The 18,322-nt window shown below is 37.2% G+C and overlaps 1 protein-coding gene across 1 annotated transcript; it reads left to right on the top strand.

The window, feature by feature from the left end:
- The first annotated feature begins 330 nt into the window (after positions 1 to 330).
- OVCH2 (ovochymase 2) lies at positions 331 to 18,091 on the top strand. Its single transcript, XM_062576829.1, has 22 exons — positions 331 to 421; positions 2,743 to 2,852; positions 3,592 to 3,729; positions 4,338 to 4,348; positions 4,883 to 5,055; positions 5,956 to 6,051; positions 6,593 to 6,744; positions 7,450 to 7,645; positions 8,126 to 8,149; positions 9,404 to 9,494; positions 9,596 to 9,729; positions 10,155 to 10,295; positions 11,321 to 11,451; positions 11,837 to 11,930; positions 12,745 to 12,876; positions 13,260 to 13,340; positions 13,964 to 14,150; positions 15,724 to 15,793; positions 16,358 to 16,553; positions 16,978 to 17,129; positions 17,463 to 17,631; positions 18,043 to 18,091. Exons 1-22 carry the CDS (start codon positions 331 to 333, stop codon positions 18,063 to 18,065), a joined length of 2,592 nt encoding a protein of 863 aa, XP_062432813.1. The 3' UTR covers positions 18,066 to 18,091.
- Positions 18,092 to 18,322: the final 231 nt, after the last annotated feature.

The following is an 18,322-nucleotide window of genomic DNA, read 5'->3' as shown; positions in this document are numbered from 1 at the left end:
TGTTCTGCTTCTGTGTGCAGGTCAGCCTGGGTTAAGTGTTTGCTAGCACAGCAGGCAATGATGACTTCTGATTCTGCCATTTTGCTTGAATAGGCTAATTTTCTGAGACTAGCTAGTATTTTACAGCGAAGACTTGAATAATTACTTATAAAAGAATCATGCTTGGTTAAATTTAGAAGACTTATTTGTGCAGGTAAGTACTTTATGGGTGGATTAATGAGTAACCTCTGCTTCAATTAGTCAGCTGCTGTTCTCTGGCGGTGTAATCTATGGGCTTCTTTTTTCCTATAAAAACTCTTCTTGTTTTCACTCAGTCACTTAGCACCCAAGATGTCCATTGCCCCCAGTAAGCGGCTGTTCCTTCTGCTGGGAATAGTTTGTATTACAGAGTTTCTTGCTGTACCATCCCCTCTTCAGAAAGGTAGGATCAAAATTTCACATACACCTTTAACAGTTTTCTAAATACTCAAGTCTTTGTTCTTAGGCAGAGACAAAGATGGGAGCCAGTGTGAAATGAAGATCCTGCACTAGTTTCACGCCCCTGGGAATTTGACTCTGAGGGCATGTAGACCTAGATACAAGGTAGCATTAAAATAATTTATCTGGTTTTAATTCTTTGTTTTTGTTTCAAGTCTGTAATTTACAGTTATCTTTTAATGAGAAATTCTTATATTTTTTTGTCTGATTCCTTGATGATTCAGAATAAATCAAATTACACAAACATAATTTATAATTATATAAATAAAATTAAATCCTGTCAGACGTGCAGTAAGTTAGCGCAGAACTTTGGCTTGCATTTTGAACGTGGGTTGCAAACAAAGTGCAGCAAGTCCTGCAAGAGTACAATATCTTATATTTTAAAATGCAAAATATTCTGGTTTTGGCCAAATTAGTGATTCCAGTTGTTCCTGTTCTCTCCATGAAGATTTATCGATCTACAGCAAACTGGAATGGAAACCAGATCTTGAGTATTTATATAACCATTTTTCCTCCATTTTAAATTCACACTACTAAAAAGGCAAATTCAAAGTGATTTGCAGCATCTAGGAAATCAAACTTGCTTTTAATGAAAAAATTCCACTTTGGCTGTCAAAAGAAGTCTAGTGTCCAAAGCATCTTAGTAAGTTGTGATCTTAGTAAGTTGTGATATTCTATAGATTGATATTCTTTTGTTTTGTTGTTCTGCCATGCGGATGGATGCAATGCAGGTTTATATACAAATCTCTCATCTAACCAATGACTTAGAGACTGGTCTTGAAATAGTCTGTAAACTAATCTGGAACCCGTTGGTGTTAAACATGCAATGGCACAGAAGATTTCAGAGTAATTCAAAATATATAAATACATTATTATATATAGTGTATATATTATATACTTGTTGATTTTTAAGCTATCTTGTTGTTCATGCTTATGTGTGGAGAGAATAGACTTATATAATGTTTAAAGAAAAACAGAATATTTTAGTTTGTGAATCTGATTTTTTTTACCCATTCTCAAATCCAGTGTCGAATTTCTTTTGATAAGAGCTAAATCCCACTTTTTTTATTTTGTCTCTGTGTCCTTTTTACCCTCTCCTTGCTGTAACTTTGCAAATGGTGAAAAAGATGGGGTCACTGACAACCAGGAAAAAAAAATCAGATAAATTTTATCTAAAGTTTTTTTTAAAAAACTAGGGTAAGTAGGATATGTATCAGCATTGATCTGATACTATAATCACTTTCATCAGCCGTGCTATTCCTGAGGATGATTGCAAAGCCCTTATCTGTAGGTGCCATAAATTATATTTTAGGGTTTGGATGATTCCATATTTTCCAGACAGTGTATACTAGTACTGGTCCTCCATCCCTTGCATACAGCCACCAGTGTCCCAGAACAACTACGATTATGGATGCTAAATCTTGTCTAATTTAGTATTTGGCAGAATTTGTCGTAAAATATCTTAGTGATGTGTCTAACTTCAATGAGTTTTCCACACAGCTTTAAGAAAAAAAAACTTGGACAATCTGTTGTGTTTGGGAAGTGCAGTACAAAAATTCTTCTGTTGCAATGGACTGCTTGCTAGAAGTGGTTGCTTTGCATCTCTCTTTTCTCAAAATATTACCAAATTGGTAATTAACACCTCACATATGTTTCTATAAATTTACTCCTTTTACAAACACATAAATATTATCAGCTTCACATAGCCATAGTAGGTGATGATAATAAGATTGAGTTAAATTGTTCTTGATAAATACAGCCAGTATTGTTGATCATCAAGATGTATCAAGATGTGTATAATGTGCATTTGTATCCCACGTGTTCGAAATATTTTAAGTACAAATATTTGCTGTAAAGAGGAATTTTGATTTTTTTTTTAAGTGGTACTGAAGCAATGATTTAGTCCCAAAATGATCTTAAAACCTGGATGAAAGAGAACGTTGAGATTCAAAAAGATTAAATAAATATGGATTATAAAAGAACATTTTATAGGCAGAAGGAAGGCAGAATTTAATGTCCATTGTACAATATAACCAAAAAGTATCCATGTGGAGAAGGGAATAAAAAGTACACTGCTCTTTTCTTAACCCAATATAGCCTTAGCCTAGGCAATTTATTTAAGGGATTATAAAATGTGGCTCCTGTAATGGCAGAGGGACTACACTGACCTCTGATCCAGAACATGCCTACCAATTCTGTTCCTAACAAGCAGAAAAACTTAAATCCAGAATAATTCTCTCTTTCCTTTTTGCTTTTACTCCTCAGATCCTAAATGTGGACAGAAATTTCATGAGACAAAACCGTGGAATTACTTTAACCTTTTCACACGCATTGTTGGGGGAAACCAGGTGAAACGAGGCTCACATCCATGGCAGGTTTGCACAAGCAAATGTGGTTCTATCATCAGAACAAAGCCCTGACTTTTCGTAGAAATAACAAAAGGAAAAAGCAGGTGTACTTCATGCTTGCTGACACTTTTGATATATTGCTCAGCTCCATCCTGCTTTTATCAAAAGCAGTGAAGCAGACAGAGAGGGCATCGACCCTGTCCACACACTGAAAAAGCCTTTATGTTTGTTATTGCTTCTGAAAGAGCATCTGTAGATTAGTCCGCTGTAAAGAGGCAGGAGTGAACCTCTCTGCTGCCATCACCCCAGACCATTGCTAAGTATCATGATTTTGCAGTTTGAAAGACAGGACACCACATGGTGCTTGGTGGCTTATGATTACAAACAAATTGGATAACAGCCATGGCATAGACATCAGGGACTCTCACCTGCTCTGCAGTGCTCTCAGCGACCTGCAAAGGAGAAATGCTGAACAAAATAGTAACCTTTCTAGTTTGCTGAATGCCTCAGTGACTTGGCATTTATTACATGTGTGTTGCTTTTATTTATGCCCCCAAGTCACAGTTGAGGGGGATAACTAAGGTCTAGGACCTCTTAGACTCAAGAACTGTAAGTGTGCTGCAAAAACATGTTTTCTTGAAGTGCAGCTGGAATTTTAACCATGTGAATTTTGTAAGAGTATATGCATGTGCTCTTTTTGCTTCCTCAAATGCAAAAGCAGGTATAAAGATATTCTTTACTTGACATGCCTTTTTTTATGATGCAGGTTTCCTTGAAACGAAGACAAAAACATTTCTGTGGAGGCACCATTGTTTCTGCTCAGTGGGTGGTCACGGCAGCTCACTGTATCTTGGACAGGTATGGATGTGATATTTCGGGAGCAGGCTGCAGGTGCAGGAAAAGCGTGTTGATTTTAAAAGTGTGTGTGTGTTACAGCATCCCTTCTGTGGGAGGTTACTAGAGGTACTACTCTTTCATTTGTAACCAGCATTTTCTATGTTTTAACCGAAGGGGAGAAAAAACAAAACCTTTAAGTATTTTAAAAGTGATGAAGGGTAAAATAGACTTACCAAAGTGGGATGGAGACTCATTTTCTGAGAGTGTAGGTAAAAATCTTTACCCAGTTATAGTTATCAAGTGATTGTAATATTTCTTTCAGAGGCAGCAACTTGCAACATATACGCAATTAAGTAATGCATGGGCATAGTGCTGACCTCTTGCATGCTGATTATTACATAGGCTAAAAGAAAAAAATAGGACTAGGAATATTGCAGTTGGTATTTTAGTCCTGATTCTGTCATGGCTTCACAGAGATTCCAATTCCATTATAGTTAATACTGAATGTTTGTACTAATGCAATTGGAATTATAAATTCAAGTTGTCATTGTTATCCACTTGTCAGAATTATAATTTCCAAGCTGTACTTCTAATTATAAATTAGATCTGTATCGTGGTATGTGATCATATCTTGGTCAAATTAGCCAATATGTGCAGAGTTTATATAAACTACAGGAGGACAGACAGTACCTAAATTGGCATAAAGTCTCTTAACACAAAAGTAATTAATCAAATCTGATAAATAAATTTGAAGCATAAGAGCAAGTTTATATTGATTGCTTTTGTATTCCATGACTGCACATTTTGATTTGTACTAGAAGCCCTAAAGCAGAATTCACTTAAATTTTAAGGCATAAACTGATAATGCTGGAGAAGTGGCATCTTTTTTTTCTGTACTTTGCTGCTTCCAAATCTTTCTTCCTCCATTCAAAAAGCAGTATGACTGAATATTTTTAAAACATGGGAATAGGAGGTGTTTCCTCAGTAGACCACTGTCAGGAGTGTGGCTGAATTGTATTTCTTCTCAGCCATTTTCATCCCAATTTCTGCTGTGGGGAGCATAGTTAGCTTGTGCTGACTGTACACATTAAATGCTTTAAAAATCTTAAGATGAAAGATATTATGTATGAGTAGTAATAACCTTTCTGTTCAAAAACAACTGTATTTTTCCTTTCATTTTGAAGATTCTGTAGCTGAATTTTTATTTTTCCATTCTACAGGAATCTACTCCAGTATTTGAAGGTCACTGCAGGAGAGCATGATTTGAGGATCAGGGAAAAAGAAGAGCAGACACTTTCTGTTAAATATATTATAAAGCATCCAAATTTTGATCCCAGAAGACCAATGAATTATGATGTTGCCCTTCTGAAGCTGGATGGAGCCTTCAACTTTAGTAAGGCCATAGTTACCTGTGATCTTTTTCAATGAAGAAGGTAAAACCTCCATTTCTCCCAGATGCCATGAAATGTCTTGACCCTGAGTTTAAACCCTCTCAGCTATCAGATTATATAATTCAAATCTCCAGAGCAGTTTACAACTGGAGTATTTAAAATACTGGAAGTAAGTCAGAAAGATGTATCACTTGTATCTAATGGTCTTATTGAGACTTAATGCTCCCTTAAATAGAAAGGTATTATTCTTTGTATGTAGGAGATCAATATTTGATGTGGGGTTTTCCTTTTTTGTTAATTTAGATGTGTAGATGAAGACTTCTGCCTCAGGAGAACAGTAGAGCTAGTCAAAGGCAGGCCAGAGCTCAGAGCATATCTCAGTGCTCCCTGTCTCTGCCTTATTCACACATCCTCTGTTGTTTGTTCTCTTTTTTTTTCCTCCTGCAGATTGCATGAAATTTTCTTTAGTGGGTGGCAGAACAGTTCATTTTGAGGCTCTAAGGAAAGAGAAGGATGAGGGAAGAAGAGCCATTATTTCTGTTTCCTAACCTATTTCCCAGTGATTTCTCAGCTGTAGAGTAGCTTTGCCTTACAGGAAATTTTTCTGGAATGCTATTTCTTGTCAGGTTTATATGATATTGAGATGCAGAGGAGAGTCTACCCTATTGAAATAGTATTTTGCTTTTCTGCAGATTGAAGTTCACATTACTAGAATGCTGAGAACTATGGTTTTCTTTTCCAGTACACTATGAAGTGGCAGCACAAGAAAAATTGTCAAGGGCCAGACCAATTCTTCAGATGCCACATAAATGAGAATATTCTTTAGCTTTAAAGAACTGACTGAGAAAAAAGATTTTATCTTTCAAATATTTATCAAGAAACTCCATGTCTATCTGTCACAGGTGCATCAGTTTTGCCAGCATGTCTTCCTGATCCAGGTGAAAAGTTTGAAGCAGGATATATCTGCACTGCTTGTGGCTGGGGCCGTTTAAATGAAAGTAAGCTACTAGAGTTGTTCTTTGACAATCAGATTTGCAAGTATCTGTGACAATCTTTGTTTCCTTATTTCTTCCTCCTCTTGTGATGGACAATGATTTCTATAGCATCACTGTGTCTACATAGCAGGCAGATGGTTTCAGCTCAGTGAAAGTTCTCTTACCAGTTTTACTTACTCAGATGTTTTCTTGAAAATTGCTCCAATATGCACTGTGTCAGCTTATTTCTGAATCTAAAAGCTTGAAGGCACAGGCTATGGACCAGAAGAAACCATCAAAGGGGCATAAGAATTTTTTATGCCTACATGTGAATTACCTCAAAATAGGTCGCTGTAATATGTGGACCTGTATTTAACACTGGAAACACTTTTAAATTTACTCAAGTAAGACTGCTTATGTTCAAAAGTACGCATCACTAGGTGTGCATCAAAACGTGTTTGTGACCATTAAAATGTCCTGGAGCAAGCTTTCAACTCTTACCTTTTTGCATACTAGTAGTGATATTAATTTCACCTTTCAGCAAAATCTTCTCTTTGTGTTTCAGATGGAATACTCCCTCAGGTATTATATGAGGTCAATCTGCCAATCCTAAACAGTAAGGAGTGTTCAAGAGCGTTGTCAACTTTAAAGAAACCTATCCAAGGTGACACTATAATATGTGCTGGATTTCCAGATGGAGGAAAAGATGCCTGCCAGGTCAGCTGAGCAGAGGGCCTTCTGTATGTACAAGTGTTTCTCAGAAGCTCAAGATGCTGTGTGCCTGAGTCAATAGATGCACTGTAAATTACAATATTTGGAATGTATTCATTTCATGTGTGAATTCTTTAAGAAGGGTCTGTATGTGGGAATCCACTCATTAGATGATCCCCTTTTAATCATACATTAATGCATACATTGAACAACGGGTTCCTGAGAGTAACTGTGATTTGAAGACTCCATCTTTTGCAGTGTATCCCAGTGCAGTAATACTTACGGCTTTCTATTTCAGAACGTTGCTAACCTTCTAAGGAAGAAGGTAGAAAGTATTGTCTTGGATTACAAGAAAGAAAAGAAGTGAGATGAAAGCGAAGTGATTGTTCTTCTTCACGTGTGACAAAATGCAAAATGAATAGGAAGAAAAAAAGCTCTTTGTTCCTTCTTTCAAGCTGAGACATAGCAGATGTGCACCTTTGAGGCAATTAGTCTGAGTCTCTCCTTTTAAAAATCCTGACTAAACACAATCAAAAAGAAAAAGTGTCTTTCCTCACTGCTTTTTTTTTTTAATGACTATTCCCTAATTTGGTAGGTTTGATCCTATGGTCCAAAAGAGAGCTCGAATAAACTCTTTGAGGCTTGTTCGGTGTTATGTACATGCTTTTGTGAGCAACATATAGGTTCTGGGTTTTTGCTTGTTTTCTGCAGGGAGACTCTGGAGGCCCTCTTCTGTGCCGACGCAGGCATGGTGCCTGGACTCTAGCTGGTGTGATCTCATGGGGCATGGGATGTGCTCGTGGCTGGATAAGTAATGAGAAGAAGCAACATTACAGAAGAGGATCTCCAGGAATATTTACAGACCTCAGCGCCGTGCTTTCCTGGATTCAAGAAAATATGAGTACTGGTAATATGTCTCTACAGTAATTTGTCTCACATTTGTGACAACTCTTCTGTCTCGTAACAGTATTTCATTTATTTTTATGTTCTTCAAGGCTTGTACTTACGCTTTTTCCCATGCTTCCTGGCAAAGTATTATAGCTTCTCACAATGCCTTTGAGTATATGATACTGACGGCTACTCTTACCTGAACTGTTTAGTGTTTACTCAGCAAGTATAGAGGATAGTGCTGCTCACAGTGAGCAGTGGCCTAGCAATGTGTGATTGATCTAGTAGTGGCTACTCCAGAGCTGCTTATTCCCGTTTTATTTTAAATTCAAGCTTAGTTTATTGTGGATACAATGCGTCTGAAAAAATTTGAATTTGCCACGGTACTAGCTGTATAAAATTGCCATTTCACACTAATAAAAACAAAGCCTATTGTGAATACAAAACCACAGTAATTTATTCTTCTTTTCCTCCTCCTTTTCTTTCCCACCTGTATTAGATCTGAAAATGAAAAGTTCTACAGGTGAGTACAGTATTTTTAAGCATCTACATGTATCAGGGCTTTAATTATAATTAAAAAAAAAAAAAAAGATTGTTGCAGGAATTTTCCTTAAGACAGGTCTTAAGGGAAATATAAAAAAAAGTATATAAAAAAACTTTAGAAATGAAAGTAGAATTAATAGTAAAAATGTAGAATGGAACTGCCTGTGAGAGCCACATGTTGAAACTGATTCTGTATAGAAATTTAGGTTCCAAGCAGAAAGTATGAGGCAAATTGGTAGTGCCTTTATGTAGTCTATGATTAGTGTATTTACTTGTGTCTCAAGTCTCTTTGTTTCTATGAATAAAATGGAAAAAAAAAAAAAACACAAAAGGGATGTAGCACATTTGAAAAGTTTTACTTTGTTCTGTCACATTTATGTTTATGTTGGGTATTTGGTTCAACTAGGTAAAACTTTACCTAAGGGTAACAGTGATAACTTGTCTGAACTAGGTCTTAGAATTTCAGTTTTAGTAATCTAGAATGAGATTTCTGAGATGACAGATAATCTTGGGGATGTGGTCAGTTTATATTGACTTGCTATAGCCAATGAGATTTGGGTCTTTAAGAGTTGTTTATGTCTTTTTGAAACTTTTTCCTGATCTTCCTAAGATGTTTTAGGTAAGATAATCGGACAAGTATATGACTCCTTAATTTTTTTCATATGTGTAGTTGTTAAATGTATTGCTGATTTACCGTGGTGATGAGAAGGAAAGGCAAGAGAAGGTAATTTTTGTAAGTAATAGTATTTTCTAGTACATCTATCTGGAGAGAAAAGATTGTACTTTTAAAGTGTTTCAATACCATATCAGGCTGTCACAAAAGCCTCCTGCTTTAACATAGCTAAGACCATTGCTACATTTGGGCTGCAGTGAACACTTCTATTATCCCATGGCATACATTTTTCCTCTCTGAAAAATATTTGTACCAAATTCTTCATTTGGCAAATTGTTTCTTTAAGGTAGAAGAAAACACTGCCATTTTCTCAGTAAATCATAGTAGGGCATTAGCAATGTTTGGCTTTTGCCCCCAAAATTCTGTATTTTCAAAGTGACTTAATCATTATTCCAAAAGAGAAAGGGGACCCAGCATCAGTGATTTAGAGATCATGAAACATGATAGAGCTGAGCAATCTTACATCTCACTGTTTTCTAGATGTTTGATCTTTTTGGTGCAACATGATTGCATATGTGTCAGACCTGATCTCTGCTATTTCACTTTAATTCCATAATGCAGCGTTTTGTAGCACTCAGGACGGCAAACTCCCCAACAGTGGAGGAGAATTACATTTTCCTGGAAGTCATGAGCATTTCTATCAAAACTACCAGTAAGTAAACAAAATGCAGTCTCTCCCAGCAATGATTCACAGTTACCTTGTAGCTGTTTTTTGTTGCAGTTTTGTGAAGGAGAACTCATCTGTCATTCCAGATTGTGTGTATGGACTCTGTTTGTACCAGAAGGGAAGTATATATTGCTTCGTTTTTCCCACTTTGATATAGAGCCGGAAGCATATTGTGACTATGATTCTTTATCAGTCTATTCTAAAGAGGACAGACTTGTTGGTGAGTTGCTGTTTCTCAATTCTGTGAAAGGATCTGTCAGTGTATTCTTTCAATATGATAGCAGTTAAACCCAGTGAAGACACCGCAGCTGATCATGTTTTACTCTCTTTTTCATCTTGAATGCATTGGAGAATGTGATCTATAATAAGAGACAAGAAGCTGGGAGAAATAAAGAGTGGAAAAATACCTGGTAGGGAACTTGTCAGCATATGGCTTGCTGGTGTCAAGGATTTTTAATTTTTAATACTATTCATTTTAGTTTGGCTGATGGATGAATAGAGAATATAGAGAAAAGGTCAGGCAATTTCCTTTTCGCTCTTGAATTTTTATAACAAAATGCTAGGTCTGAAGCTTTACAAAAATAATAAGTTTCTCACATGACTTAAGACTTCAAACAGTGATTATTCTCTAATAATATATTTCAGGAAAATTCTGTGGAAGAGATCTTCCATTACCTATTTTGATTGGCTCCAGTAGTGTAAGGCTGAAATTTGTTTCTGACAATAGGGATTATGGAACTGGGTTTTCCATGACCTACAGAGCTCTTGCACCAGATACTCTTCCTGGTAAGTCTAAGTAATATACCTGTCTGCCATACTGTGCTCTTGGGTGGTTGCCTGAGAAAAGTTTTCATGAGAAAATGAATTGGAGGAAGCACCTATGCTTTTTTTTAAATGGATTACCAATGAACAAGTTAAGTGTGTTTAGGCTGCCAGGTGACACTGTGGAGAAACTGGAATACCAGAAAGAGTTAGGATAGATGCTGTTGAGAAAAGCCCTTTCTGTCCTCTCCTCTGTCTGTCTTATATAAGATTGCATCTCCATCTATATTTTCAAAATATTTTAGAACTTTATTAATCAAATCAGTCAAGTGAGCAGAATTTCCAGATGAACACTGCTTTGCTAGGCCCAAGCACACTTTCCTGGAAGGGGATCAGTGGGAGGCAGCTAACGCTGAAGTATATGTTGTGGAGAATTGCTTTCAGTTTTGCTGTGCAGATGAGCAAGGTCTGCCATCACTAGGGAACAGACCCAAGGGCCATCTGCTGAATCTAGTCAATCCACTTAAACAGAAACACCACGTCTCCGTCTTTCTCTAGCTTTTCCAGTTCCTTTTTTCCCTTGTCAGAGCATAAGGGCAGTGTGTAGGGCAAAACCTGCCTTGAGGGGCCTTCCTACTGCACAGCCCCTCAAGAAGACTCATCCACTGGCTCTGGCTGTGTTTAATATCACCACTTTCATTTCCAAAGAGAGATGGCACATGGGTAAGTTAGAAAAACATGCCCTGCTCTTATCTGGCCCAAAGCAGGCACCTCTGTTTGCAGTGTGCTGTCTGCAGCAAAGGGAGAATGCTACAGCTGTGGATTGAATCTCTCTTCTGCCTAGGAAGAGGGAGGAAAAAAAAAAAAGTTCTTTGTATGTTTTTCAGGCAGAAGAATTTGGCTTGCAGTTCTTCTCCTCTTCTTTCTCACCTGTGTGAAAGCACCACAATAGTTTTTTTCTGTGTTTTTTTTTTTTTTTTTTTTTTTTTTTTGTGAATGATTTAATAGAAAAACACTTTCTCCATTTTTGTTTGTGTTTGGATTTCCAGATTCTGGCTGTGAGTCCTTAGCTGTCCTTTTTGAAGAAGGAGTGCTACAAAGTATGCACTATCCGGAGCACTACAGCAACCTGGCAAACTGTCAATGGGTTGTTTGTGCACCAGAGGACCATGTAATCAAGGTATAATATGAGCCCTTCTTTTATCTACAGAATGGAAGGGAGTATTATTTTTGTTAACAACAAGCAAATCAAATTGTGCAGCTAAGGAGAACAAGATATAGCAATATAACCTTGAATAATGCTGCTGGATGCAGTTAAGAGAAATTGCTTTTCACCCTGATTTCTCCTTTAGGCTATAGTAAAATAGGACTTCTCAGTTTGCATTTGCCAGAAGAATTTTTCTTGATAAAATGTAGTGTGCTGCATATCACCTGTGAGAAGTCTGAATGACAGAGATGCTAGATTCTAAAGGAATCATTGAGAATGCTGAAGACCTGATAATAAATCTTTGAATTTCTCTTCACAAGTTTTAAAAACAGTTTTTCTTTCTTTCTTTTTTTTTAAGCTCACATATCAGTCTTTTGAAGTAGAAGAGAATGAAGATTGCTCTTATGATGCTGTGACTGTATATGAAGATGTAGGAAAAGAGGAAGAAATCGGTTTGGCTTTTGGTTTCAACATATGCTGATTTGCAAATGATCCATTACTCTTTTAACTTCCACTAGCCCTATTTTAAACTTTAAAATCAAGCAGAGTAATCCCTCTAAAAGGAATCTAATTCCCTGTAGAATCTCTGGGGATGTTATGAGTACTAGTCTGAGTACTTTGAAAAATAATTGCATGCACTGCTTCGTCTGTTCCACTTATTGAAGCAAATACACAAAATTGTTCTGTTAGATGTGTATTTGAATTCTATCCAAAAGGCAGGTTTGAATTCATATAAATCAAAAAAAAAAAAAAAGGTTATAATACAGTAACGTGTTTCTGTAGTGACAGTGCTAGTCAGATCAAGCCTAGAAAGTACGCAGGTGGTCTCCTTTTCAGAGACCAATTCTTTGCTCTAGATGAGCCTTGATGTGATTCATACCACCTTACTGGAGCAGAGGAAGACCTGTCCCAATCGACTGTGGAGCTGATGTTAGTGCCCAAACACTAACAAGGCAATGAAAAATTCACTCTATAAGTAATTGCAACCTATGAGCATGAATACTGCAACAGTCTCTTGTAAAATCATGCAAAAGTCTCCTTGTTTTTTGAAGTAATCACTGGACAAGGACAGACCAACAGGAATAACAAACAGAAACAGTCTTTCAGGCTCAGTCTTTTTATCTGCTCCTCTGTTATGCATAGTTATTTTTTACTTTTCTGTGGTACAGCTGGAATACACCAAATATTGGTTACCCACTACTGAAAGAGAAAATCATGTAAAAGTACATTTTAATCTGCTGTGATTCTTTGCTTTGTCATCTTCAGCTAAGTCTTGTGGATTTGCTCTACCAGCACCTGTTCTAAGCTCCTCTGGTATGATGCTGATTGTCTTTCACTCTGATGAAACAGAGACCTTTGGAGGATTCAGAGCTACAATCTCTTTTGTTCATATAACAGGTAATAGAAGTAACTTGGGAGTCTGCCCCTTTGAGGCAGCACATAGGGCTTTTCAGTGAATCTGTTTTTTTACTCTAGGAAATTCTCATCTAATAAACTTTTCAGTGAAAGAACTTTGTGAACCTACTGAGGCATTGAACGAGGATCTAGTAAGTGGGTGAAGAAAAATAATGGCTGTCCCCTAAACCTCAGAGATTTGTGTTGTATAAGAGCATTTTGGTGTATTTTAAACTGTGATTTAACCATCTGAATATGTAATAGCAAAGATTCCTACTGTAGAAATCTAATCCTTCTACAAAAATGAAAATAAAGTGCTTTTGTGATTAATATAAAAATATCACTTGAGACACTTTAATAACATGTTTTCTATTTTCATTTGCTAGATTTAAATAATCTGGATTCAAATAATGAAGAAGAATTAAAAGATGTGAATATGACTGCAGAAGAAACACAGATTATGACAGGTCAGTCAACATGGGAATTCCTCCTCTTCATGGGAATATGGAGTACGTTTTGGACCATAACTAAAATGCTGTTGACTCCAAATATCTAATAGATGCACTCTGAGTTATCCCTCAAGACCTTTAATTAAGATGTGTTGAGGAAATAAGAGGATAAATGGTAATCCTTCTATGCCTTAGCTTTAGAATAGTAGAACCTAATTTTTCTTGCTTTCTTTACTTGTAAAGTCATTTACAGCTGTAATGTCATTACAGTCAGTGTAATGATATTATTTCAGTTTATATGTCAGCTTACACCTACCTGCTGTGGTGAAAATAATTGCAAAGACTGTGGGGGAGTTGAAAATAATGACCAGAATTTTAGAACTTTTCTTTTTAATTCTAGGACTTTATGGAGAATGGGTTGACTACATTTTCATGGTAGAGTTGCATTTTTGCAAAGATCTCCTCCTGCTATCTCTAAACTTTTGGATCCCTTGTAATGTGGAAAGTTGTAGGATTTAGCAGAAAAAGCAGGATGAAAAAGCCTGAGAAGTTGTAGGATAGCTTGTAGATTGGCTGTTCTTTGCTTCTCCAAATCTCATCCTCTAAAGATTTATTTGAAATATAAATCCTTTCTGTTTTAGATGATATTTGTGGAGTGCCTTCAAATCAGCCCAGGTTCCTCTTCAGTAGGATAATTGGAGGTGAAGAAGCTGTACCATACTCATGGCCTTGGCAAGTCAGCATACAGATTTCAGATGAGCATATCTGTGGAGGAGCAGTTCTTGCCAAAGAATGGGTTGTCACAGCTGCTCACTGTTTTAATTCTAAGTAAGTGGCAGGAACCCTTCCCTGGAAAGGTCTGTGGTTGCACAGTGTCTCTGCTGTGTGGTGGTTCTGCCCAGGGTGGCTGGCATCGCTGGGGTCACCACTTACTTGCAGCTTAGGCTAGCATAAGATTCTTTTGCTCTGTGCATTCATACTAGGATCACAGTGGCTGCTTGGGTAGTAGCCTACTTCTGTAGGCCTGGTTTTTGTTCAGGTCAGTTTTAAAAGCAAATTTTTAAGTTTGCCACATAGAAGAAGAGATTGGCAAGGTATTAAGTCTCCAAATCTCTTATCATCCATCACTTATTCAAGGGAACTTCTCTGTTTGGGTCATTACAGATCATAATTTTTTGTAAGTAGAATGACCCTATCCACAAAGTTAAAATTTCCTGGAACCGGTAGATTTTGGAAGTCTTTTATGGCTTAAAGGAGGTTTTTATGCTATGTACAGAGATGATGCCTCTGTCTTACTGAAAAGCTATCAATCTGTTGAATCAAACTACATGGATCTCATTCTGTCTTTACTGAGAGAAGCCAAAAGGATACGGTGTGACTTTTGGACTCTCAAATACTTTCTAAAATGTAATTTGACTATTTTCTTCATTTCTTCATTTCATTAATTGCTACATCACAGTTTCCAGTTTCAAGTTAATCATAAGTATTGATTTAATATTCACATTCCTTGGATCTTGGGTCATTAAAACAGTGAAGTTAAAAACAAAACAAAAACCCAAAACTCCCAGTATTGCTGATACTAGGTATTCTGGAACATTTTCAAATAATCTTGGAATTATTTGACAATCAAGGGAAGCTTTCCAAAGCCAAAAATGACCAACTTGTTAGACATGTAGATTCTCTGTTTCTCGGATACTTTTCCACTCCCCCACAGAACTTGGGACCTGAAATGCCAATGCTATTTTGCATTTTGAACTTTGGCTTCTAAGTTTCTAAATATTAGCTTGCAAAATTTTATTTTGGAAGCATTGATTTGCTGCATTGAAAGCACTGTTTTAAGAGCCACAGTACAGGGGAATTTTGTTGCTTGCTGCCATCACATTAGAATTTGTGTGCATAGCTTACCTATTCTGCACAATTGATTTTGTCAGGTAGTTACAACAGATTTTCAGAGTGTGAGAAGGTTTGATTAAGAAACCAAAGGACTCAACGAAACATTTATATCTTTTGAAGAATAGATTTGTTTTACAAGTCATATTTTTTTTTATTTTTTTTATTTTTTTTTATTAAGAAGATGTGGTCTAACACTGTCCCTGAAGGCTGTGGATCATGCAGACCTTGTATTCTCTACCAGGCACCCACAGCTCCTAAAAGTTGCTCATTCTCTCAGCTCACGGTGTTTGAGGGATGGCACTGCCCCTTCATGAGAATACTTCATGTGGCCCTTGAAGCCAGTGAGAAGATTCCCACAGACCTATAAGAGATTGTGGTGTTGGATCAGCTGTAAGAAGGGCACTAGGGGAAGGCTGTAAGATGCACAAGTTCCATGAATGCTGTTGTACTGTTGTAGCAGCCTGAGAATGTACCTCCCCCCACTTTTTTTTTTTTTTTTTTTTTTGAGGGAGCAATACGGAGACTTATGGACAGTGGTCACAGGACTTCATGATCTTGCAGAGCAAGAACACAGACAGGTACTATAAGTTATGCTTAATAATAAAATATAAATCAATCTTACAAACTGTTTTTCAATGTAGTATCTCCCAAATTGTCTCAAATCTCCCCAATGCAGTAAACTGCTACTGACCTTAATCTTCATTTGCACAGCAGGTTTTCTGTGACTGCCAGTTGTATTAGCACAGAACTGTGCCTTCACCAGTAATGATGTCCAAAACTCAGCATCCTGTAGGGAGCCTGAGTGAAGAGTGTATTGCCTCTAAATTGCCTGGTGACTGTTACCAAGGCAGAAATAATTAGGGCACAGCTTTTCACTGTTCTCAGACTGGACAAAAGCTTTTTTTTCAAGACCTCCTGCAATCACTCGCTGGATGGAATTTCCTACAGATTCCCTGATCCATGTTCAAGAGGCATACTCTTTACTTGCTAATTCAAGAATTTGGTGATTACAGCTACTGCTTTTAAATATTTCCTACCCTTAAGGCATCATGCATCTGGTTTTAAAATATGTAAAACTAAAGTTCCTTCAAGCCTCAAATTTCAAAGTCATTCAGAAAATGTCAATGTCCTTGCTTCCCTAGAAAAGGGCAGTAAAGCAGTATATTATACATCCAAGTTTTAATAAGACCACCATGGACTGTGATATTGCCTTACTGCGACTGGCCGAGCCCTTAGAATTCAACCACTACGTGCGCCCAGTGTGCCTGCCTGTGAAGGAAGAGGCAGTTCAGCCCTCAAGGGTGTGTGTTGTTACAGGATGGGGTGTGCACACAGGAGGTATGCAGACTTTGCATTTTCAAGGGCTTAGTGGGTTGTAGCTGTACCTTGAATACTGTGTTGTATGTCATAACATTAATCGCAGCTATGCTTTGGTTCCTGGAGAACTGATGTGTTAAGAAGTTTTTTGCCTGTACAAGCAGAGATAGACATGTAGGTAAATACATGAGTGGGAGTAAAGCAATTGGATCATTTAGATTTTTGAGACCATTTGGAAAAGAGAAGAGTAAAGCTTCTTTCTGGAAGCCTTATAAAAAGTTGTATAAAGCACTGGAGGTACAGTGAAGAGTGGTCCTGCTCAGGTTGGAGAAAGAACTGAAGGGACCCGGGAGATACTTTTCATCCTTTATGTTTGTGATGGCATGTGAGGCAGGTATTGTATCTTTAATTTATGCCTGGTTTCTAAGTTGTCTTTTACTCCAAGACAGAGAAAATGGTAAAAAACTGCATCAGCTTGAAGTCCCCATCCTGGTGCTTGACACGTGTCAGAGCTATTATATAAACCTTCCCAGTAAAGTGACCCAGAAAATGATCTGTGCTGGGTTCCCTCTGGAAGAAGGCAAGGATTCATGCACAGTAAGTTGCGCACATTATCTTTGCTTTCTGCCACTTGGGGTCTGGCCAGATAGGTTATCAAATGGGCAGTGTTAAAACCTCAGTAAGAGTTGTTTTCTTCCAAACAAGCTGTATCTGATTCACAGAAAAAAAAATGAATAGTAGGATTTTAATTACTCGGATTGCATAAAAGGAACATTTCTTGAACAAAGGTTCACTTCTTTCTTTCTCTACCTTTTAAAAACATACAGATCTAAACACATGAGCAGTTGCGGCCTCTCATAGCCGAAATGATGCTTTAAAAACAGAAGAACTGATGTTAGCTTGTAACAAGAACCCTTTGTCCTTGAATAGGGTGATTCTGGTGGCCCACTAGTTTGTCCTTCAGAAGATGACTCTGGATTTTACACCCTTAACGGAATCACTAGCTGGGGCTTGGGCTGTGGAAAGAAGAGCTACCCAGGAGTATACACTAATGTTGGTGTTTTTGTTGACTGGATCAAGCAGAATGTTAATAGTACTGGTATGTATGGAAAAAATAATTAAGTGAATCCTTTTGTTATTGCTAGATGACTTATCTGAGGCCTTTTTCTGGATGTCATTTTTGCATTTGGATGTCCGGCACTTCCTGAAATCTTGGTTCTTTAACATGTCGCTGTCTGAGTGCCCAGATAGAGAGGAATCTAAATCAGTAGTCATTTCTGAAAATCTTATTTCTTCAGAATGTAGCATTGTTCCTCTCTTTATTCATCAATAAGAGAAATGTAGTAATGTTTTACCTTACTGCTATTTTGCTGTTTTATTTCTCACTGTTAGGAAGAGGTAGGGAGGAGTGAACTGACACATGATAGCCAACTCTATTTTGACAAGTTTATTGACAACCTGTAATGATCTTTTGGAAGTTTACCCTGTTGTTCTTTTTTCTTTTTTGTAGATCTCCCCATTTTCATGGTGTAACAGTCAAAACGGTTGTTCTGATGGACAATGTTGTAAAGAACTTCCAAAGCACAAGTATAATTGAAAACAAAACTTGGTGAGAGTGATTAGTTTATGCTTGGTGAACAGATTCCAAAGTAGCTGATCCTTACTTCAGTGAAGCTACTACTTTACCAGAATTGAGACTTTGGCCTTACATGTGTGTTCTTGCGGCAGACATCAGTTACCTGAAATCTTCTGAAAGTCTGTCTGTATTAAAAAAAAAAGGAGGGCAGATA

Source organism: Rhea pennata, chromosome 5 (genome assembly GCF_028389875.1).
Source record: "Rhea pennata isolate bPtePen1 chromosome 5, bPtePen1.pri, whole genome shotgun sequence".
NCBI classification, from domain to species: Eukaryota; Metazoa; Chordata; class Aves; order Rheiformes; family Rheidae; genus Rhea; species Rhea pennata.
The sequence above is the reverse complement of the archived record's forward strand: the minus strand, read 5'-3'. Positions and strand labels throughout refer to the sequence as shown.